We start from the raw sequence: 24,548 nt of genomic DNA, 5'->3' as shown, positions 1-24,548 counted from the left end.
TGCATCGACAGAAATGGTGATTACGTCGAAAAATAGCTAAACGTTCAAGCTGTAAACTGATGTAAACCATTGTAGAAGTAAACAGGTCTATGAACTTATAAAAGAATAGGCGACCTTAATTTTGGGATTACCGTCGTAATTGTGAGTGTATAGTTAAAATTATTTTTTTAGAAACATTTGAAATTACGAATTATTGCCATACCTTAAATTTCTATTATTAATTACGCAATCCTATATTGCTTACTATGTTTATTTCTGGATTCATTTATGAAATAATAATCGAAATTAAAGCTAGTAGAAATTTGTTTTCCGCAGAGTGTTCATGTTATCGAACGTATTTTTGTATTTTTGTGCGAACAATGCAATTTCGGCTTTGTTAACGTGAAAAATCAAAATACTGCATTATATACTAAAATGTGGGAAAATATGTTTACGTAAAAAGAATGCTGCAACAGTAATATACAGTTTTACTTAGTTCAAATCAACGGTGAGGACCTGGTGTGGCATTTTCAGCTTTATGAATCAGACACGTAGAAAAGAAGAACTGGAGCCATCCAACACGACAAGCTAAGTAAACATGAAAGTTTGTTGCAATCTTCGCTCCTCACAAATCTTCATAAAAGGCATTGTGTAACGTGGACTACTGTTGGAATTAGGAAGGAGGGGGTAGATTTCAACGTTAAGGTATAGGTGGAGTATTCGTTTGTATGATCGGCGTGATATGCTGGTCTCTTGCGACAGGCAACGGGTTGATCTAGTAGGACTCTGAAGCACTTGCTGGCGAACTGCATCCTCATTTTCTCGTGTGCGGGCACTTATGGAATGTTTTTTGATTTGTTCAAAAACAGATCCTGTCTGACACCGTTTCCGGGCTGAGCGTCACGTGGCGCTCTTTGCTGACACTTTGGCACCGTTAAACTTCTCGGCAAACAACTGACCACACCGTTTCCACTATTTTCTTGTCATGTAAGTTTCCACAACGATCATCCGCAGCTCCACTGGAAGTACCCCCTCGCCCCCTTCGCACTGCTCCACTCAACATTGACACAGCCTGCACTAGGCTCTGAACCGATGTGGATCACGTGGCGGGCGTACAGATGGTGGTCGTGTCACGGAGTGTGGTTATATGCATACATTCTCGTCCAATCGAATCCACTCGTCCGCGCCACTTTTATTTGCCCCACCGTCTAGTTTGGCGACATTCGCGATAAACGAATTGACTGTTGTATGCATTGTGAATGTCTCAATAGCTTTACGAGCAAAGTTACCTTATTGATACAACAGGAGAACACAGATTGACTGGCTTCAAACGTACAGGTAAACCAAGAACAGTACGTAAGTCACATCTTTGCTTACATTTGGGATAACAGGGCAGATGTTTGTGGAATGTCTTCTCCTGATAGCGGGACAGTGGTTTGTGTCGCTGTTATCTTCATACTATTATTTGATCAAGTCCCTTAGTTCTCTTAAAAGCTATTTCCAAATGACACAGAAAGAAGTATATATGTAGTCCCATTAGTAAAAAACAAAGTCGGTGTCGTAATTCGGCGACTATGAATGATAAAAATTGCTTGCGAACGTCATGAGATTCACCATACTAGCCGAAATAATTTGACAAAATTTATTCATTTTGGATATATTTGGGATGGCCTGTTTTAGCTGTCTCACAACTTCATAGCCTGAGTAAGTGAATTCGAAAGTACGTCTACACCTACATACATGCTCCGCAATCCACCAAACGGTACGTGGCGAAGGGTACCTCGTACCACAACTAGCATCTTCCCTCCCTGTGCCACTCCCAAACAAAACGAGGGAAAAAGGACTGCCTATATGCCTCTGTACGAGCCCTAATCTCTCTTATCTTATCTTTGTGGTCTTTCCGCGAAATGTAAGTTGGCGGCAGCAAAATTGTACTGCAGTCAGCTTCAACTGCTGGTTCTCTAAATTTCCTCAGTAGCGATTCACTAAAAGAACGCCTCCTTTCCTCTAGAGACTCCCACCCGAGTTCCTGAAGCATTTCCGCAACACTCGCGTGATGATCAAACCTACCAGTAACAAATCTAGCAGCCCGCCTGTGAATTGCTTCTACGTCCGCCCTCAATCCGACCTGATAGGGATCCCAAACGCTCGAGCAGTACTCAAGAACAGGTCGTATTAGTGTTTTATAAGCGGTCTCCTTCACAGATGAACCACATCTTCCCAAAATTCTACCAATGAACCGAAGACGACTATCCGCCTTCCCCACAACTGCCATTACATGCTTGTCCCACTTCATATCGCTCTGTAATGTTACGCCCAAACATTTAATCGACGTGACTGTGTCAAGTGCTACACTACTAATGGAGTATTCAAACATTACACGAGGCATCACAACAACGTTTCACCAGGCAACGCCGGTCAACTGCTGTTTGCGTATGAGAAATCGGTTGGAAACTTACCTCATGTCAGAACGTTGTAGGTGTCGCCACCGGCGCCAACCTTGTGTGTTTGCTCTGAAAAGCTAATCATTTGCATATCACAGCATCTTCTTCGTGTCGGTTAAATTGCGCGTCTGTAGCACGTCACCTTCGTGGTGTAGCAATTTTAATGGCCAGTAGAGTACATAAAATTACTGAAGATGTTGAGTTGCGGAACTATCCTCAGATTAACAGGTAGACGCAGGAGAAAAAATCGTGGTCGGCCGCATCATACCAGTAAGACGACTGATGACTCATAAGAAATGGAAAAACTGGAGTACTCTAGCGTCGTACACAAGCTCTCGGCAGACGCATCTTTCATAGGTACCACTAATATATGTGTGCTGCAACATCAATTGTGAAAGCAGCAGCTAAAAGCATTTCAGGGCTTTGTGAACGAGCCCTCTAAAGCTCCCCAGCAGACTGAAGTTTACTTTCTGGTGCCAAAGTTTCTCTTGTCGATTCCAGGAAAGTGCTTTAAGCCACTACCAATGCTTTTCACGCTTATTTTCGGTTCAAGACGTTCTAATTTTACGGTCAGGGTTGCCTGTTGTGTTAGCACACGTCCTGCTACTTGCATATGGGAGTAATTAATTTAACTGCATTGTACTATATAAGTTGAAAATAATTGCTAAGAATTCTGGAACAATTCATTAGCTTAACAAACTGAGCCCCACGATGACTCTCCCTTCAAACGTTATTTGTTTTTGTTCCACAACATTTTAAAATAAACTAGTTAGAAATGTGAAAAAACCTGAAATTTTAAATATCGCGACGCAAATTATCATCAATCATTGAATAATCGATGTTTTTCTCCTTACAGAGACGGTCAAACAGTAGTAACTATCTCGGCATTCTTTAGTTGCGCCATCAAGTGCGCTATATATTCCAACAAAATTCAAGCTGTAGAAAACTTTCTTAATACATCTCCCTCATTCAGACTTTGCAGGTATTATAACGAAAGAAGCATTTGATGACTGGTACTGGTTTTGGTAAACCTCTAACATGACGGAAGAATGAAAAATTGCAAGAATTCAAGTACCCATTCTTAAAATAACATGGTATTCGTAGCTCAAACTTGCAGGACGTCATGGAAAATCAATAATAAGGAATGTACAGAATCTGTCTTTTAACCTCACGATATTGCGAAGATCACCCTTCATAACTGGCATATCTAAACCACATATATGCTCGCCTTTTCCGATACGTTGTTCAACAGATCAGCTGTATAATGCAATCGTCAAACTGCGAATTTCCCTTCCCACAAGTGCCAAATCTCTACGTCCACATCGCAAGATTTTATCAAGAGACGGACATTCATCTCTGAATCCCAAGATATGAAAACACCGGGGTACAGCAACCATGATACCTGACTGACCACAGGTGCACGTCAGAAGATGAAACATTCTGCGCTGATTTATCTGGTTATTTTTTTGCAGTGTTAGTTCCTAGGTCTGTTAGTTGCATCCCATTAAACTTGCTACGAGTACTATTTACAATTATTAACAACCCCAGCACACTGCTGTTACACGTCACCATGAAATAAAGAAAAGCTTGTGTTATTCGGAGTGACAATAAGCAATTAAGAGACAGCGATGTATCGAACCTTCACAGCATTAATAAGCAGTTTAGAAACATGTTAAATAACAACATAGCTGGACAGCTAGGAGACCAAATAAATTTCAAAAAATCACAGAAATGGCCAATAAGAACACCTCTGGCTGTCCTCATCTGGATAATAGCTTCAAGATGGCTTCAAGCTACATACCTATGCAGTCCCATTTAACTGTGTCTGCCTAACAGCATCCTTCCTACTCCACCGTCCTACATGCACTACAACCAACCTCATCTGCTACTACATATTTCACCCTACAGCTGATATACCTCAAGGCTCTATCCTGCCCTCTTTCTCTTACATCATGTACACTGCAGACACTCCCCCCTTCCCCCCAATCTACGTCATGAATATGATCACAACACTGCCTATTTAGCTACTCACTACGCCTTCCAAATCTCCCATACCTGTCTCCAGTGCCACTCAGATCTCCTTGTCTCGTAGATTAATGCTTGTAAACTTCAAGCAAAACCACAGAAAAGCCAAGCCACCATGTTTTACGGCACCACTCAGCGTTTCCGTCGTCCACATTTCTACATCTCTGACAGAAAACTGATGTAGAAAGCACGCAGCCTTACCCTCCAACACAAAGTCCGAAACAGGCCAAAAATATGTATTACAAGCAGGTTTGATTGGATACAAGGGTAGAGAACTCTTTCTAAGAGATAAGAAAAGGGAGCTGGCTGCCAGTGCGAAGGAGAACTGTCGGATTTTTGCAGAGCACTTTCACGACCTGCTGAACTGTGAACCACCTGAAAAAGAGCTGGAACTGGGGACTGACACAGAAGAGAGACAGCCACGCCCTCCAACCAGGGATGAAGTAGCACATAAGCCATAAGCGACCTAAAGAATAATAAGGCAACTGGAGAAGATGGTATAGCAGCCGAGATGATAAAGTGGGGAAGGAACAAAGCAATAGACAACATGACCAACATAATTCACCAGATATGGAGAATAAAGAAGACGCCAGAAGGATGGAAGAATGCAATTATAGTACCAATACATAAGAAGGGGGACAAGAGAGATGCAAACAACTACAGTGGAATATCGCTACTAGAGGTGGGATACAAGGTGCTGTCAAAACTATTGCTCAAGAGAGTAAAAGACCAGGTAGAAAGTACAGTTGGCGACTACCAAGCGGGATTCAGGAAGGGAAGAGGTTGTATAGAACAGATATTTATCCTGAAGCAACTGGTAGAGCATAGGGCCTTAAAACCAAAAAGACAGCAATAACCTTCGTGGACTTCACAAAGGCATATGACTCCATCGACAGACGGACTCTTATTATGATCCTGAAGAACTGAGGACTTGATGGAACTACACAAGAACTCATAAAAGAAATTTTGACAGACACAAAAGCAAGGGTGAGTTTCAGAGGAGTACTGTCGGAAGAATTTGAGATCAAGACTGGTGTTAAGCAGCGAGATGGATTGTCACCATTGTTGTTAAATACAGCAATGGACGAAGTTATCAGGCAGTGGAGAGCAATAAACGAGGAAATGGGAATACCAAAGAACCATGTGGGGGACAAAAAGGACAACAGGGCTCAAGTGGACTGCCTAGCCTTTGCAGATGACATAGCTATAGTAAGTGAGACGGAAGAAGACGCAAAGACACAACTCGACAACTTAAGTAAGGTAGCCAGAAAGGTGGGACTGAGGATCGCCTATAACAAGACAAAGACATTAACACTCTCTGTACCAGGCCTATTTTATGCACCCGTCCCTAGAAACCGGGCAATTTTACCAATATTAAAAAAATTACTGCATCAAATCTACTGTTTGGATTGTGGCAAATTTGGTACCATCTTGAAGCTGCACATTTCTACTTTAATTCTGAGTGAAAGAAACTACTTTACAATGCACAGCTTTAAGGTACAGTTATAGAAATCACTTAGATGTTTTAAGAATTTAGAAAAAGTCATACGAATAAGGGAATACAATTGTGATTTATTTTTAACCAAAATTGTGGCACTACATTACATGTTTCTGATAGTATACAGTATTACATATAAATTTCACACAGAATCATATTGTTTTTTAGTGTGGAAAATTTTAAAGCAAGGTTCCAGGCAGAGTGCAACGCCACACTGTTCACATTCGTATCGTGTCTCTTTGCGAGAAGCCTTGCCACTCTGTTTCTTGCTCCTGGAACTGCACACGTGACACACACGAGCAGCATACTTCTTAGTAGTTGCAGGTATGTGCTGCAAAAAATGTCTCTTTGTTAGCCGACCTACAGTTCCTTCATTTCTTGGAATGAATTCAAGTGTGTCGTCTTCAACAAGCTGAACTGCAAGCACTGTTATAAAGTCTGTTATTGTAATTTTCTTCCTGTGCACTGCATTGTACAGCCAAAATGCATTTGATACTCCCATAAGCAGCAAATGGAAATATAATTTTCGCCACCATTTCACAGTTCTGTGCTGGAACGGATTGTACTGCAGGCGTTGGTCTCCAATATCCACTCCAATTTTATTGAGGTTGTAATCAAGTACCTGAAGTGGTTTCAATACTACAGACCCATTTCTCTTAGTATGCGTACCAAATGTTGCTTGATGCCTTGTAGACAATGTATACACATCTCTCTTATCTTTCCACTTCATTGCCAATACATTATCTTTACGCCGAAAAGACATTTCGCCCTTTTTCAGCTTAGCAGATACTAAATCTTTAGGCAATCCTTTCCTGGATTTGTTCACAGTACCAACAGCTCCAGTGCCTTTCTCTGCCAGTTGCTGAAATAGCTCTGGACTGGAATAAAATCGATCTAAATACACAGTGTGGCCTTTGTTCAGCAAGCTGCTGTCAGACAACAATCGCAAAATAACCGCAGACGAAGAATTGTCAACAATATGCTTACCAGCATAAACTTCAAAATTTACAACATAGCCACTACTGGCTTCAGCAACAGCATATACTTTCAGTCCATACTTATGAGGCTTATTTTGCATGTAAACACGGAAACTCACACGACCTCGAAATGGGCAAATTCCTTCATCAATTGTCACTTTTTCTGAGGGACGATATGCCTGGATACATCGCTCCTTCAAATTATTATAATATGGCAAAACTTTGTAAAGTGGATGAAATCCATCTTCGCCTGGTTTTTTCTGATTTGAATTGTCAACAAGATGCAAGCATGACAGTATCTGAGTGAAACGCAAACGGCTCATGACATGGGGACAAAAGTTACAACTAAGAACAGGATTAGTGCTCCAATGGTCCGCAATTTTGGGCTTTTTCGAAACACACATGTGGAAAATAATACCCAAGAAACGCCTCATCTCACTTATAGTCACTGGCTTCCACGAACTCAAAACTGAATGGGGCTTCAGATTATTTCCTCTTCTTTTCTTCTGTATTGTCTGTGATGCATACAAATTTGTCTGTCTCTTGAGTTCATTTACGTCACTGTCAGTAAGGAACACTTTACTGCAATCCAGTACAGAACTCGACTCATCAATATCCACTAGTATCTGCCTGGGTGTCGTGTTGACAGGCAGAGGTCGGTAGGTGTCAACTGCAGTCCACTCACTGTCTTTCGGATACGGCACAGCTGCTGGATTTGAAGCAACACCTTCAACATCATTCTCGTCTTCATCTGAAGACAAACTGTCATCAATCTCGTCTTCTAAAAAGAATATCACATTATGTGTAACTACATACATCGTTTACACATGTTCAACAGATATGTGCGTACTGCACAATTACGTGGAAAATTCGGAAATACGTACCTTCAAACACACCATTGCATTCAGAATCGTCTGAATCACTCTCTACATTATCCAGAGTGTCGCTATGATTGATCAAATCCGCAATTTCTGCGTCTGATAAACCGCGCCGAAACATGATGACAAACAACTGAATGATATACAGACTGAGAACGCAAAGATAAGTTTTAACATGAATTACAGCGCTGCCGTGACATCTATGGACGCATTTTGTTAATAAACATCTGAAAAACGTATAGCGCTGGCCAAACCCGTAGAAATAACGTTGCAGTGTTTTGAATGAAATTAAATGTAGCGGCCCGTAAATTTTACGGGCTTGGTGATTTTCGCGCGATCCCAGGCCCGTAAATTTTACGGGCTTGGCGCTTAGAGTGTTAAACACCACTACAGACTGGGAAACACCGGAAGGCACTGTGCAAATGGTGAACAAATTTAAATACCTGGGAAAATTTATAACAGGAAGGAACAGGAGCAAGGAGGGAATAACAGAGAGGATAAAGAAGATGAGGTCAGCCTTCTGCATGACGAGAGAGACATATAATAAAAAGAATATATCCACAGAGGCAAAGATAAGCCACAACAAGGCAACGGTGAGAAATGCAGTATTATATGCTGCTGAGACAAAGACACTAGGAAGAAATGGGGCAGAACAACTAGAGAAAGAAGAGAGAAAAATACTGAGAAAAATACTTGGTCCCAAAAGAGGTGGATGCGAAGATCTAGGGAAGAATTTTACCGGAACATGAGAACAATATCTGGGGAAATCAGACTCAAAAGGGCAAGGTTTGCTGGGCATGTAGTTAGGATGAGTATGGACAGAATGACGAAGAGAGTGTGGGAAACAACAGGGAGGACAAGGGGAAAGACAGGAACCAAGTGGGTTGTTGAACTTCGGTAGGACTGGTTGGAACTGGGGATCAAGGTCGAAGGAAAGGAAAATTGGAGAAACAAATATACACCGACTAATATGCCGGAGATCAGTGACAGAGAAGATCACAGGAAAAGATTAGAGTGTCACCAGTGGAGCCGACAGGAGAAATGGAAACTGAAGATCTCGGAAGAAGAGCGGGAGAGAAGAAAAGAAAGAATGAAGAGGTTCTGGGAGAAGAGGAGGAAGAAAATTCAGTCCACGAAGGGGCTACCTGTGGTCCTATAGAGGCCGTAACGTAAGAAGAAGAAGAAGGTTGCACCTACATCCTTCTACCACTTTACTCACCTACAAATCCCTCATCCACCCCATCCTAACTGACGCCAAGATTGCCTTGATTTCCACCTCCCCTAAATTCTACAAGTCCCTTGAAATCTTGGAAAGATATGCACCCTGCCTCGCCTTCTGCGGCCGCCTACATTCTCACGTCCTACTCAAACTCATCCACTTCCCACACCTTCTCTCTTTGGAGCACCTTCGGATCCAATACATTAGCCGCAACAGTCAATCCTGGCACCCAATATCCTACCCACTAATCCTCAATCCTGGTACCCTGCACGCTACTACATAGTTGTCCCATCTTCCATGCACCTTCATGCCCTATCCATTCTCTCCTGCTGGAACTTCAACCGCGTCCCACATACAATTCTTTCCTGTTCTAACCACAGGGCTCCATCTCACCCCATAGTTCTATTTTCTCCCTCCCTCTTCCTCGATATCACTTTCTTTTAGTTGCTACCCGCGATTGCACAGAGCCCCCACGATGGCGTCTTCGCTCCGTGGGCTCTGCAGCCGGCCAGCTGGTCTCGGGCAGCCGCGGTCTGCTACCGCAAATAGCGGCTCGCGGCTCTCCGCTGTTTGTTTACTCCTGACCGCTGGGAAGGGAGACCAGAGACCATCGGCCCATATGTAAACCGTACGCGTACGCCCATTGTCTGCCCAGCTGTAGTTCCTTCAGTTACTACGGCAACGTGGAAACTCGGCCTCAGACAGCGTGTTTCTTTACGACCCTGTCATGCACTGCAGTATATTCTCTGTGCTCAGCAAAGGGTCTGCGCATTCTTCACCTTTCTGCCTCGATGAGCCCATGACGGTACTAGGCTCACTACCAAGTAACTACCCATAAAATAGAGAAAAAAAGAGTCCTACAGCATTGGCTCAAAAAGGGGGAATATTACAAGTTGAGGGAGATACAGGGCACGAGAGCCATACTGAAGAGTGAAATAATGGCAAGCCTTGGTAGAGAATGACAAGAAATCTGGAACAAGGCAGAAACGGGATGAATAACCTGCCAGTTCCCTAGTACCACGAAAGAAAGATTAAGAACGGCTTACTTCTGCCCAATAGAGGGAGTCGCACACCGCCTACTGCAACTTTGTCCAAATCCCACCCATTAACGAAAACACGCCAATGCACCACAGGCACCTGTGAATATGGAGGAGTGGGTGCCCTGGACCACATCGTATGGGGGTCTAGCCATAGACTAGATATTACAGACCAGGACGAGAACATCTCTATTAATACACCAGTATGTATCATAATACAATGTTGTTATAAATGATAGAAGCGGTTTCATACAATTGCTGTAGCTATATTATTGGACATAGTGTCAGGACTTTTCACACACATGTAGAAAACTCAAAAAGTTTTTTTGAGAAATTACAAGTGCTCCACATGTGCCCGCCTCCTGATTCTGCAGATACTAAATCGCTATTCACGTTCTTCACACATTCGGTGCAGCATGTCCCTATCAATCTGTTCAAAATGATTCAAATGGCTCTGAGTACTATGGGACTTAACATCTGAGGTCATCAGTCCCCTAGAACTTAGAACTACTTAAACCTAATTAACCTAAGGACATCACACACATCAATGCCGGCCGGAGTGGCCGTGCGGTTTAAGGCGCTAGAGTCCGGAACCGCGTGACCGCTACGGTCGCAGGTTCGAATCCTGCCTCGGGCATGGACGTGTGTGATGTCCTTAGATTAGTTAGGTTTCAGTAGTTCTAAGTTCTAGGGGACTGATGACCACAGCAGTTAAGTCCCATAGTGCTCAGAGCCATTTGAACAGCATTTTTTGAACACATCAATGCCCGAGGCAGGATTCGAACCTGCGACTGTAGCGGTCGCGAGGTTCCAGACTGAAGCGCCTAGAACCGCTCGGCCACAGCGGCCGCCTATAAATCTGTTCAGAAGTACTGTTTACGCGAGCTTGCAGTTCTGATACGTTTGTTTGTAGAGGAGATATAAACACTGAATCTTTCACATAACGCCACACAGAAAAATCGCATGGGGTTGTTTTGGGTGGCCGTGATATGAATTGTTGATCATCAACGACGTCTCGACCGATACTTCGGTTTCTTAATTTGCCACTTAATAATTCACGGACATTGATGTAAGTGCGGTGAACCATCATCATGTTTCTAAATCAAATCACGCTGTCGGTCTCTGGTTGTGGCACGAGCCAGTTTTCCAGAATGTCCTTCTACACCTGTCCTGCAACAGTCTTTTCGCAGAAGAAAAGGGGACCAGTAAAGTTTAAGCCGTGAGACTGCACAAAACGCCTTAACTTTGGTGAATGTCGAACGAGCTGTACAACCGCATGAGGATTCTCTGTCCCTCTAATTCACATATAGTGCATGTTCACTGTGCCATTCACAAAAAAATGTTGCTTCATCACATCTCGTGACATCTGAATTGCGGCTGCAACAACACACAACTTTTTGATTTTTTCTATACGAGCACTGAGTTTCGTGACAATACGTCAGCTAAAAATATTGCTTCAACCCTTATACGAGGTGTCTCTCATAAAAGTTGTCAGGGGTATTTTCCCTAGTGTTTCGGCGGATATCTGCAATTTCGTTTTGCAGTGTGTAGCCTGAGTCAGCAGAAACAGTTTGCTTATTATGTCTTTCATTCGACACCCAGTGTCGAGAGAAAGTTTCGATTTGTTTCCAGTTACAAGCAAATTGATTTTTAAAGCGAACTTTACGTGATTATTCGATTGAGCGGTCCCATATTAGTCTATTGCTGTATTGTTTTTATTGCTATGTGTTAACAGGGACATTAAAACATGAAGAATTACCCGTACTTCATAAGAGGAGGGTCTGACATGCGGATTACCGATTTTGATCACGTTTTGCAGGGGTGTTCTATATCGAAAATAAAGAGTCACACGTTTCGGCTTTTTGCTAGACAGTCCCTAGTTCTTGAAAAAATCGAGGTCAAGGTTGATGACGGAAAATCGTATTATCAATAACATACATCGGAAGACTGCGTAAAAGCAAACATTTTTATTAATATGATATTAGGTCCAACGTTAATGCTGCGCTAGTTATTAACGTTTTTGTGTTTCCACGTTGTAACTTGGGTAGCCGTCGATCAACGTGTCCAGCAGAGCGACATTGACAGTCCAACAGTGCCAGCACGACAGCTGATCGTTATCGGTCAGAGCACTAGCAGCGTTCTGTAACACAAAACTGAGTGAAATAATCGACGATGAACTCGAAGGGAGTCGTATGGCCATATGGCGTCCGCCGAGCCAAACGACGAGTACAAAACCGAACAAAATGAGAGAGAGAGAGTGAGAGTGAGAGTGAGAGTGAGAGTGAGAGTGAGAGTGAGAGGGAGAGGGAGAGGGAGAGGGAGAGGGAGAGGGAGAGGGAGAGGGAGAGGGAGAGGGAGAGGGAGAGGGAGAGGGAGAGGGAGAGGGAGAGGGAGAGGGAGAGGGAGAGGGAGAGGGAGAGGGAGAGGGAGAGGGAGAGGGAGAGGGAGAGGGAGAGGGAGAGGGAGAGGGAGAGGGAGAGGGAGAGGGAGAGGGAGAGGGAGAGGGAGAGGGAGAGGGAGAGGGAGAGGGAGAGGGAGAGGGAGAGGGAGAGGGGGAGGGAGAGGGGGAGGGGGAGGGAGAGGGAGAGAGAGAGAGAGAGAGGGATGAAGTTTCCAGTCCACTCCCGTCCCTCTACTTTTTTTTTTTCAAGAATGAGGGGAGATGGCGGCCAAGGTATTAGACTGCCAACTGATGGTCCGTGTCCGATTCTTGGTCGCGGCTTCGTTTCATTGCACATTTTTTCGGTATGTCTGATAATGGGAATACATTTTTTTCTTTTTCTTGAAGTAAAAATCTGGAGGTCTGATTAATAATCAAATAAATGTATGTCATGTATTGACAGTTATATTCTTCGTGATACATGACGCGTTAGGTAGGACTTCCGTAGATGATGATGCTCTACTGACCTACACCGCCAAGCACATACCACCGAAATGTACCTCTCTGTGTCAATCGTGTGACATTTAATTTTTCCGTCAGCTAAAGAATTTCATCGCAGAACTTCAAAATCATGCGACATCACAGCGGAGAAAGAGAATGAGAAGATATGGCGGCTGCTATCAACATCCGATCCGTTGGTCGGTAAACAGTTGTCTACCTCTGTCTTTTAACATAAGCTTTCATACGCTTGGTACGCATCAGAATTGGTATATGATAGATCTGTTTCTAGTAACGTAAATCAGCTATGCTTACCACTAACAGTGTTTCGGAAAACACGTCAGTGGACCTAGATTTCGTTCGTGTGTTGCATGTGATGCGAGATATTTTGTGTTTTGCCTGTTTCTATGATACTTTTCTCCTCACTGATTGAGAAAACGCTTACGAATAAACGGTCAGTTAGGATTAAGCAATAATATGCTTTAGGTATATTTTTGTACCAGGTATCACGATGAAAATAACTGTCAATACATTAGAATATATAATTATTTGATTATTAATCACACTTCGTGCTGTTTTACTTCAGTGAAAGGCGAAGAAAAATATTCCGATTATCAGAATATTATCAAGTACATCGAAAGATATCTCGAATGACAAAATGCCCCAACCAAGAATCGAAAGCGAACCAGAAGTTTCGTAGTCAACTGTCTTTACCGCTCGACCGCCAACCTAGCCCTGTTAAGACACCCTGAATGATGGGTAACCAACCTACAGCATGAAAACACAAGAAAACGTTACTATCTCGAACAATATTAACTTTGGACTCCATATTACATTAATATATAATGTTTGTTTTTAGACGATCTTTCGTTATAAAGATTTGAAAATACGATTTTCCGTTATCAATTTAGACCAAATTTTTTTTTCAAAAACTAAGGAAGATCCAGAAAAAAGCCGAAACACGTGTCTCTTTATTTTCAGTATGGAAAGACCTTGCAAAACGTGATCAAAATCGATTACCCAAATGTCAGACCTTCCACCTGTGAGTAGCACTACTACCAGGGCAGTGCTGTCGCTGCTGGGATACTAATTGTTCTTCGTGTTTTAATATCCCTTTTAATAAATATCGATAAGACAAGTTGACTAATTTTCAGCCACTCTATCTAAACGGGACTTAAAATTCCGCTTTACAAATCATTTTGTTTGTAGAGGCAAGCAAACGAGCCTTTCCGTCGAATTTGGGCGTGACATAAAAGACATGATGAGCGGTTTTTGTTTGGGCTGACTCCAGCTATACATTGCAAAATCGAAATTTTAAATATTTTTCGAAACACCAGAGAAAATGCATCTGACGACTGTTAGGAGGGACGTCCTGTATAACTTTGCAATGAATGGAGGCGGGAGCAGTGTTACGACTTTCCCTTCTGATAGGCAAAATATCAGCTTACGATCTGCAAGCCTACCTGGCCGATGGTCACACTACACATACATTTTCGTTACTATATTTTTTAAACCCGTAGCCGTGTGATCCAAAACGGCTGCAATCTAAATATACGTTACAAAAATGCACGTTGCTTCATTTTTGACGTTAAATGTCTATTCTGTTATCGGTCGAATTGTCTTGTGTAACAAGTTATCGTCAGATTTCAATCACTAATAACTACGAGACTAATAATACGTAAAGAATGGCTGAGCTCTCAACGGATAGAAAATATCTGCACATGTTCGTCGCACAGTGTTTGTTTCGCCTATGACGTGATCGCAACAGTGTAGGTGTATGCCAGAGACTGATTGAGTTAGCTTCATGTAAAGCTAAAAATTGTTGTAGGCATTTAATTGGAACGTTGATTTGAGTGCTACGATGAAGAGCTCTCGCAGCACTACTAGCACTCAAAGTGAGACAATAAAAATATTCTCCGCAAGGTAGGTGAAAATCGACATTAAATTGAAAATGGCAAGGTAATGAAAGATGTCGTATCATAAGCCTCATAAATACGCTCGGAATTATAGAAAACGCAAATCAGAGGGAAGCTCGTGACGAAAGGAATCCAAAACGCCTAAAAAGTCCAGTGCCGGGAGATTGCGAGAACTACGGGAGCGTCGAAAAGGAAATGAGAAAACGGTGCTAAGCGATCACGTAGCCGCCTCAGGGGCTTACAGAGGCCAGAGACGGTTCAGACTTGTGATTTATCTATTTTCTGAACCTGGGCTGCCCAGCCATTTAGCTTACCTAGGCCACACTGGAGGAAGGAACAGTATTTTTGGGCCGACAGTAGTATACTTAACCCTAACAATAATCGCTGAGGAAGAAAAAATAGGTTGTATCAATGACAGAATCACGTCATGTGAGGGGAGTTTCATTGTCATAACTTTCCATAAACAGAATTGTACGAAATTTTTTCCGATCGTGTGGCAAATAGTCACTTCTTGGGCCGCATATATTACTTTGGGCCGCATGCTGCCCGTGGGCTGCGGGTTGGACACCCCTGATGTAACCATTATACACTCTGTGTAAGTAGTAGTAAATTACTTAAGTAAGTACTTAAATTTCATATTAATATGAAACACTTGCTATACTTTTATCCTGACGTTTTCACGTAATATTTATGGCACGGTCACGAACTACAGACATAGAAAATTTTTAGTGTTATTCACAGCTAAAATTACTTACAACACTTACTCTAGAAAGATAATCATCCTAAGCAGAAAACAAAAATAATAATCAAAATTGGTAATATATTATGTATCTTAGAAAAAGGAGACGGCCTAGAAGGTGCCATACACTATTTGGCCAAAAGTATCCAGACACCGTACGTAATGCGAAATTGGCCACTAGATGTCAGGAGAGGTGAGTATGTCAATATAAAAGGAGGCTTGGAAGTACTGTAGTGCCGGTAAACAAGCAGTAACGCCAGAGGGCATCGGTCAAGAGAGCGCAGTGACTTTGAACGAGGACTAGTTGTTGGACGTCACCAGAGTAACAAATCCCTCAGGGACATTTCAGCCCTTCTGCAGCTGTCCAAGTCGACTGTGAAGTGGAAACGCGAAGGAACAACTACAGATAAGACCAGGAAGACATCGTGTGCTGACGGACAGGGAACGAGAGAATTGCTGGGGTTGGTTGTAAAAAATCGCATGAAATTTAGGGGAAGGCATGATCCATGTGTTCCAAAGTGGTGTTAAGTCCAGCTACCACAATGATTGTGTGTAAAGAGTTAAATGTTGGAGCAGGTCCTCAAAAGCCACTCGTTCCTGTACCCAATGCTAAGCGATGCTTGAGGTGGTGTAAAGACAGACGCCACTGGACAGTGGATCACTAGAAACGACTGAGTTGTTGTGATAATTCACGTTCCAGCCTGTGAAAATGTGATGGAAGGTTTTGGGTTTGGCGAATGTCTGCCCACACGATCAGCGCCGAAAGTGAGGTACAGAGGAAAGTACAGGGGAAGTCATGTTACGGTATGCGGGCGTTTTCTTGGTTGATCTTTGGTGTCCTTACTGCCCGATGTCGTCCCTCACTAGATACATCTATAGAAGGTAGTAGCGCAACGAAGATAATCGTTTAATGAGGAATATGGGTTTGTCGTACTATTGGGCACTTCTTTATTCGGTGTACGACACAGCTGCCCATTTTCTGCAGTTTTTAGACGAAGATGCTCCTATGTAATCATTTTCTGAAGACGGGACGTTACCAAACTGCTTTCAGCACGATGGATCCATACCTAATTACAGGCTAGTTGTTGGGCATGCCTGGATATGTACACTCATGCTCATAAATTAAGGATAATGCTGATACATGGCGAAACAACGCTTTGGTGGGCGGTTTGCGGGTTTAAATCACCTCCGGGTATGACCATGCGGTGCATTTGACCTGCGATCGTCGCACGGTGGCGCTGGCAGCAGTCCACATACGCAGAGGCGTTTTGGTGCATGTCAGAGTACGGTGCAGCGAATAAGTGTTCAGATGTTTTCAGACGTGCCAATGGTGACTGTGTGATGAAAATGACACAAAGAACACATATTTATGACGTTATGAGGGGTAGAATACCAGGGCGACTAGAGGCTGGTCAAACACAGCAGGTCGTAGCACGGGCCCTCCGAGTGCCACAAAGCGTGATCTCAAGATTATGGCAATGATTCCAGAAGACAGGAAACATGTCCAGGCGCTACAGTACGGTATGTCCACAGTGCACAACACCACAAGAAGACCGATATCGCACCATCAGTGCCCGCAGACGACCACGGAGTACTACAGGTAGCCTTGTTCGGGAACTTACCGCAGCCACTGGAACAGTTCTCTCCAGACACGCAGTCTACAGACGACTGAACGGACATGGTTTATTCGCCCGGAGACCTGCAAGGCGTATTCCACTGACCCTTGCTCGCAGGAGAGCACGTAAAGCCTGGTGTCAAGAACACAGTACGTGGTCATTGGAACAGTGGTCTCAGGTTATATTCACGGACGTGTCCAGGTATAGTCTGAACAGTGATTCTCGCTGAGCTTTCATCTGGCATGAACCAGGAACCAGATACCAACCCCTTAATGTCCTTGAAAGGGACCTGTATGTAGGTGGTGTTTTGATGGTGTGGGGTGGGATTATGATTGGTGCACGTACACTCCTGCATGTCTTTGACAAAGGAGCTGTAACAGGTCGGGTGTATCGGGACGTCATTTTGCACTAGTATGTCCGCCTTTTCAGGGGTACAGTGGGTCCCATCTTCCTCCTGACGGATGATAATGGACGGCCCCACCGAGCTGCCATCGTGGAGGAGTACCTTGAAACGGAAGATATCAGGCGAATGGAGTGGCCTGTCTGTTCTCCAAACCTAGACCCCGTCGAGCTTGTCTGGGATGCTCTCGGTCGACGTATCGCTGCACGTCTTCAAACCCCCAGGGCACTTCAGGAGCTCCGACAGGCACTGGTGCAAGAATGGAAGGCTATACCCCAGCAGCTGCTAGACCACCTGATCCAGAGTATGCCAACCCGTTGTGCGGCCTGTGTACGTGTACATGGTAATCATATCCCATATTGATGTCGGGGTACATTTGCAGGAAACAGTGGCGTTTTGTAGCACATGTATTTTGGGATAGTTTTTTCAACTTATTACCAATACCGTGGATTTACAGATCTGTGTCGTGTGTGTTCCCTATATGCCTATGCTATTAGCGCCAGTTTTGTGTAGTGCCACGTTGTGTGGCACCACATTCTGCAATTATCCTTAATTTATGAGCATGAATGTAGTTTCCCCGCAGTTGGACAGGCGCTAGAGGTCCAGACGAAGGCCCGCCGCGTTCCCTGCCGTGGCGCCATAGACATTAGGGCGCCGATGGCACCACGCACAACCCGTTCGTCGTGCGGGTTGCAGGGAGCTCGGCCCCTACAGTGGAGATTACGTGGAACTTCGAAACTCCGGTGTTCGGCGGCGGGACCAGGAGAGGGCATCAACAGCGCTCCAGCCAGGTCACCAGGCAGGGAACTCGGCTACAGTAGAAGTCGTTGGCAAACCGAATCTTTTTCATGCATCCAACATGTCACGCGCCGAAAACAGACCCACAAGTATTCACCCGACAGACTTATTTAGACTGGCCCACGAGCTCCGGAGAACAGTTCCATTACAGCCAGCAACCATCCTATATCTACGCCACGCCAAGGATTTGGCCATCGACTTGTGGAGAGCAGGCCGCCTCCTCAGCTGGGACTCTAAGTGATCAGCGACTTGGTGTAATTTTACCGTTGTTCTTCTTGCTAAGTTAGTGTCAGACGAAGTTTATAACCTCTCAGACTTAGATATTTCATTACTGCTGATTCTCGATACTACTTGAGTGAAGTAGACCATAAGAGTTGTAAAGAGAGTATTCTTCTTGACTGAAGCTTGGTTTTGGACTCTGAACCTGAACTTAGTTTTCCCTTTTAACATAGAGTTATTAGGACTTCTAAACTTTCCACATTATAGAACGTGGGATCACAGAAACTTAAATTACGGTTTTAAACGTAAAGCTGTTAAGACTTCAAGACTGTATTCACTGAAGTGTGTGTGTGTTTTCAAGTATCCTGCAACTAATTTGTTAAGTCTGTTAGTGTGGAATTCTACGTTTCAGCGGTATAATTTTCAGGCTTCATGTCGGTTGAGCATCATCGTCTACACAAGTCCTATCTAGCACGTTATACATCACGATGAAAATAGCTGTCGATACATTTTACGTACATATTTGGTTAGTACGCAACTCCAAGCCAAATTTCAAACTTATGCGTCGCAATGGGAGACAAATAAGGGGTTTCGAAAAAGTGATCCTTTAGTTTTGTTGTACAGTATAATTACGCTATCTGAAAAACAAAATATTTATACTCACCTGATAGTATTGCAAGGGTATTCGGTCTTTAGAGTGCAGGTGTGTGATGTCAATGAAGTAGTCAAACCAGAGTGGAACAGAAGAATATGAACGTTTGATTAAAGCAGGTTTTTCACATTCAAAATCACTTCTGCATTCAAGCAGTTCAATACGAAACATAGCACTAAGAACATCTGCAAACGATGGGTATGGTAAGTCAACAAAGACTTGTAGGTCGGTGCAGGAAGTTGACTGAAGCACACAGTGAAACTGATGGTGAAAGACTGATCGTAGAGCTTATATTGTGGTTTTTCATGTTCTACTCTTAGAAAATCAACCATCTTTTTTATGTAGAGCTTATATTTTTCCTAAAAAACTTTACACCCAATGTTTGGCAATATTTTGTTGTCTTTTGTGGCCATATCTTGAGCATAACATCTTTTTTCGGAAATCTTTCATCCAACAGAGCACGATCTTTATGGTCTGACCACGAATCACACAGCTATCAGTTCTTCAAACCGTCATGTGATGCTGAATGTGATACAGTAGTTTTTGTCAGATGTGCATAGCTTTCTGCTCCATTTTGTTTTGACCACGCTACTGGAATTACGCACCTTCACTCTGAAGACTAAATAGATGTGCAACACTATCAAGTCAGTAGAAAAAGTTTGTTGTTCAGATAATGTAATTATTCTAAGTAGAGAGAAATGTAGCAATAAATCATGACGTTGAAATACCTCGTTAGTCCATAAGTTTCGAGACTGGATTAATTAAAAATAGATCAAAGATAAGATGGTGGTTTTAATACATCAGTTGTTCTACATAGTCTCTTTTGTGTCGTCTCTTTATCACTGCAGGCTTGTACCATGGGAAGCAAGGAGAGAATGTTGTTTGATGACCAGTATCCCCTTTCTACAACTCAACTGCATGCATATATTAACTAGGTTCTTTATTCATAAGAAAGCTACTTAAGGTAGTTGTTGTGGTACAAGCTCTTCCGTAATAGTCCACATTAACCTCACTGCTGGTGAAGTACAAGTCCATAAAGTATACTGCTCTGGTCGTTATGCGCTGCCTGCGTCTGTCTGCGGCTGCGAGTGACTGGGCTGCGACGGATGTCACGGTGACTCACTGGATGACAGACTGGAACTGACTGGCCCTCCGGTCCATGGCTGCACTCCAAATAAAGCCGGTTGAGAGGGTGTTGTCGGCTCGTTGCCTGCGAGTCTGTTTTTGGCCTCTCACCTGATAGGTGTGTTGCTTGCGCCTACAATCGATCTTTTCGCAACCTCTTTGCCGCCTGGTGTGCTGGCTACAGCTTATGCCAGCACAGTCTCCTCCTCTCCCCACATTCCCCCGCCTTGGCGCCACTGGAGTGCAACACAGAGAACGTTCATTCAGCCATCCGAAACTCTCAGGACAGTCTTTCTTTGGGATGATATTCAACTCACACATCAGATTCTCACCTTCTTCGAACTTGATGAACCGCTAGAGACAGTTTCTGCACTTTGCCGTTATGTGGTAGATTCGTATTGATACATGACCCGTCACCCTTGATATTTTTTTCCAGAAAAGAACTGTACGCGTTTTTCATTTCTGTATTCGTCAACAGATCACTCACATAAATTACAAAGATACAAATGCTGCACAAAAAAATCAGATGTGTAGTCCGTCAGGGATTAGTCCTTGAACTCATTCTCTTCATTCTATGTGTTAATGATCTAGCAGAAAAAGCAACTCCTGGGACCACAGTACTTTTGCAGATAACACAGATGTCCTATTTAAACAGATGTTGATCTAATACAAAAATTTTATACAATGGTTCGGAACTAACAGACTATTAATAAATTCTAAGGAAACAGTGACTATCCGTTTCCACACTGAATGTAAATTCCATCCTGAAACACAGCTTTTTAACATTAGTGTGAGACAAAAGTTTTATGCATGTATATTCAGGAAAACCTGAAACAGGACACACACCTGAATAATGCAAATAAAAAGTTAAATAAAATCAAATTTAATGTGAGAATCCTCCCAGAAAATACAAGCTGTGCATCAGTGTTTACAAAAAACCATGACAGTGTCCAGTCACTAGTGATGATCTCTCAGGGGAATCCACAATTATAAGAAAACCATTCAGACTACAGAAAAAGATTGTTAGAATAATAAAGCATGCTAAACACACAGACTACTGCAGACTAATATTTGAAAATTTCAATATACTGTCCCTTACTTGTTTATATATCTGCAAACCACTAATCCTCACAAAAAAGAAGCACCTCAAAAGAAGAAAATATCTTTAAGCATAGCTGTGATTTTCGTTCTTATGAAACTAGACAGAATCATAACATACATGTCAATTCAGTAAGTGCAAACATTTGTATAGGAGGAGTGGGTAGAACTGGCATTACGCCTTATAACTACACGCCATCCTACCTCAAATAGATACCAAATTTACATAAATTTAAAGTGAAACTGAAAGATTACTTGCTTGACCACTGCTTCTGTTTTGCTTCTGAGTTTTTAGAACACTATAAAATCTGTGGAATTGATCAAATATTCTTATTCATACTGTTTTTATTAATATTTTACCAAGATGCTGCATGTATTGAGTTATTTTTCAGAATCATAGCACGTATAAATTATACTTACTGTATCGAACCTGACTTGTTCTATATCGTTTGTGCACACTATGTACTAAATCACAGTTTTAAGCAATAAAAAATACAAATAGAAACACAATGTTACCGCAGGCGTCCAAGCATAGTTGATTTTGCTCGGGACTCATGGTGTATGGAACAAACTCTGTGCGCACTTTTTTGTTCTTCAAAACGTTCTGAAGAAAGTCTCAGAAACGTGATTTTGAGAGGTTCAGCTCATTGCTCCATGGAAATTTGTGACGCAACTACTCTGTCATAGTAATGCTGCACGTCAACATTTATGGCTTCCTGCTCACAACTCAACTGTCGAATACACATCTGTTGTTTACAATTGTTAGTTCAAGCTGCCACTGCAGGTTACTGAAGTCGCTAATACGCCTGAAATAAACCGGTCCCGGAACTTTTTGGACGAACATTGTATATTTGTTTTTGGTCCTACTATATCAATATTTTGACCATTCTGTCTAAAGCATGTTACTGGCAACGCCATCAAAAAACCACCACATGTATCAGATCAGCATGTACTGGACAAGATGGCATCACAATCCAAATGATGAGGCTTGTTATTGAACCACTACTAATTCTATAACAGATATCTTCCACAACTTCTTAACCGCATGTGTTTTCCCTGGGGCCTGGAAGCAGGGACTGGTTAGCTATAAGCTACAGCATCCTCTGATTTCTGACCTGTTCTCATTCTTCCTTGCACTGTCAAGGCCTTGGAATAAAAAGTCCAAGGCCAGCCACCAAACTACTTAACTACAACATGCCTGCTAGACAAATACCAATCATGCTTCTGTAAGCATCACACCACAACGTTTGACTTCAGATGACCTGAAGCCTGCCATGCATGCACAAGGGGAAATACATGCGCTTCTTAGACTTCAGCAAATCCTTTGACACTGTCGATTATGACTTTTAATAATTTTCTCGCAAAGTGCAGTGCATTAGCTTCGTTCATACCTAAGGTCTTACCAGCAATGCGTCGTATCCGGCACCATAAGGTCACAGTGGAGGTATGTAGTATCAGGCGTTTCTCCAGGGTTCGATATTAGGTCCTGTACTCCTTTATCTTACATAACTGACGTATCATCAGTCTTTTCCTATTGCAAATACCACATGTACGTTTATGCTCTCCTATTGAATCTGAGTGCAAACCTATAAAGTTGAAGACAGCTATCGCATTACCGACCTGCGTGTACTGTTAAAATGGGCATGGGATACAGAGTTAATTCTCACCACATCGAAAAGCCAAGTGGTACTGGTTGGTCATTCTAAGCTCATTAGCCCGAAATATCAGGGATCCCTACCATCTTTACATGTGACAAATATGAACTTTTTTCCTTCAGCAAAAAGTCAAATAGACGAAAATCTAAATTGGACTGAGCAAGTAACTATAATGTGCAAGAAGGCATCAGCATCTCTCCATGGCCTACAAACATATGAAAAGTCCTTTCCTCTTGACGTGAAAAAGAAAGTTTTACGAACATGTGTACTTCCAAAAATTGATTACAGTGATGATGTCCTGCAAGGCCTTTCTCAGGAAATCTCACGGTGCTTGGAACTGGTGATGAATGCCTGTGTTCGTTACATCTACGATGTTCGTCTCATTGATGACATTTCACCACCATAAATGCACAGCTATCCTGACTGCGTGGAGACAAGCACTCAGATTTTCATACCCCCTGTCTACTTTGCTGTCTTATCAATGAATACTGTCTCTTATATCTTTCCCCGATCTTAATGCTTTTGTCTGAACAACAGTTCCTATCACAGCAAAATCTTTCTGTCCCACTCCATCGTTCAGCGACCTTCTCGAAGTCCTGAATAACACGAATCCGATTCTTTAACAACCTCCCCCATTTTATTAGGGAACTAAATAACGTCTCCAGTTTCGGAAGACAGGTAATGACCTATCTACTAAAGCAACAGTGAGATTACCATTGTCCCTGTATGCACTGGTTACCCTCGTACATCCATCTTACCATCATGATCGTCCTCATTTCCCTGTATTCTTAGCCGATGTAGTCTCCTTTTCCCAGAACTCTTTAAATCAGGAAATACTTATTTTTTAGACCCATAAATTCTTCTTTTATCTGGCACTATCATTATTGTTAGTAAAATCACAATTATTTCCATTATTAGTCTATTCAGTTTCGGGCATGCAGCCGCGCAAATTAAATTTCTTCCACTGATATTTCGGCCGCGTATCGTCGGACCATCTTCAGAGTAAGTCTCAAGAAATGCAGGAAATGCAGTCTTGCGACTTACTTTAAAGGTGGCCGGACGATGCACGCCCGAAATATCAGTGGAAGAAGTTTTATTTGCGCGGCTGCATGCCCAAAATTTAATAGACTATTCATTTCACCACGAAAAGTTGAAAATTTACATTGTCATTATTATTATTGTTATCACTATTCTTCATTATTAGTGGAGCGAGGTGGTGCAGCGGTTACCACAGTGGACTCGCATTAGGGAGAACGACGGTTCAAACCCATGTCAGGCCATCCTGATTTAGGTTTTCCGTGATTTCCCTAAATCGCTTAAGGCAAATGCCGGGATGGTTCCTTTGGAAGGGCGTGGCCGATTTCCTTGCCCATCCATCCCTCATCCGGTGGGACC

The 24,548-nt window shown here is 42.8% G+C and overlaps 1 protein-coding gene across 1 annotated transcript; it reads right to left on the bottom strand.

Annotated features, from left to right (window-relative positions):
* Positions 1-6,088: 6,088 nt before the first annotated feature.
* Positions 6,089-7,741, bottom strand: LOC124622992 (piggyBac transposable element-derived protein 4-like). Its single transcript, XM_047148782.1, has one exon. It carries the CDS (start codon positions 7,739-7,741, stop codon positions 6,089-6,091), a length of 1,653 nt encoding a protein of 550 aa, XP_047004738.1.
* Between the last annotated feature and the right edge of the window lie 16,807 nt (positions 7,742-24,548).

This window comes from Schistocerca americana, chromosome 7, assembly GCF_021461395.2.
Source record: "Schistocerca americana isolate TAMUIC-IGC-003095 chromosome 7, iqSchAmer2.1, whole genome shotgun sequence".
Lineage (NCBI taxonomy): Eukaryota > Metazoa > Arthropoda > Insecta > Orthoptera > Acrididae > Schistocerca > Schistocerca americana.
This window is presented reverse-complemented; position numbering and strand designations above follow the sequence as displayed.

Bases quoted from the DNA above. Each gene is read 5' to 3' on its own strand.
- LOC124622992 (XM_047148782.1), bottom strand. From the start codon at position 7,741: ATGTATGTAGTTACACATAATGTGATATTCTTTTTAGAAGACGAGATT.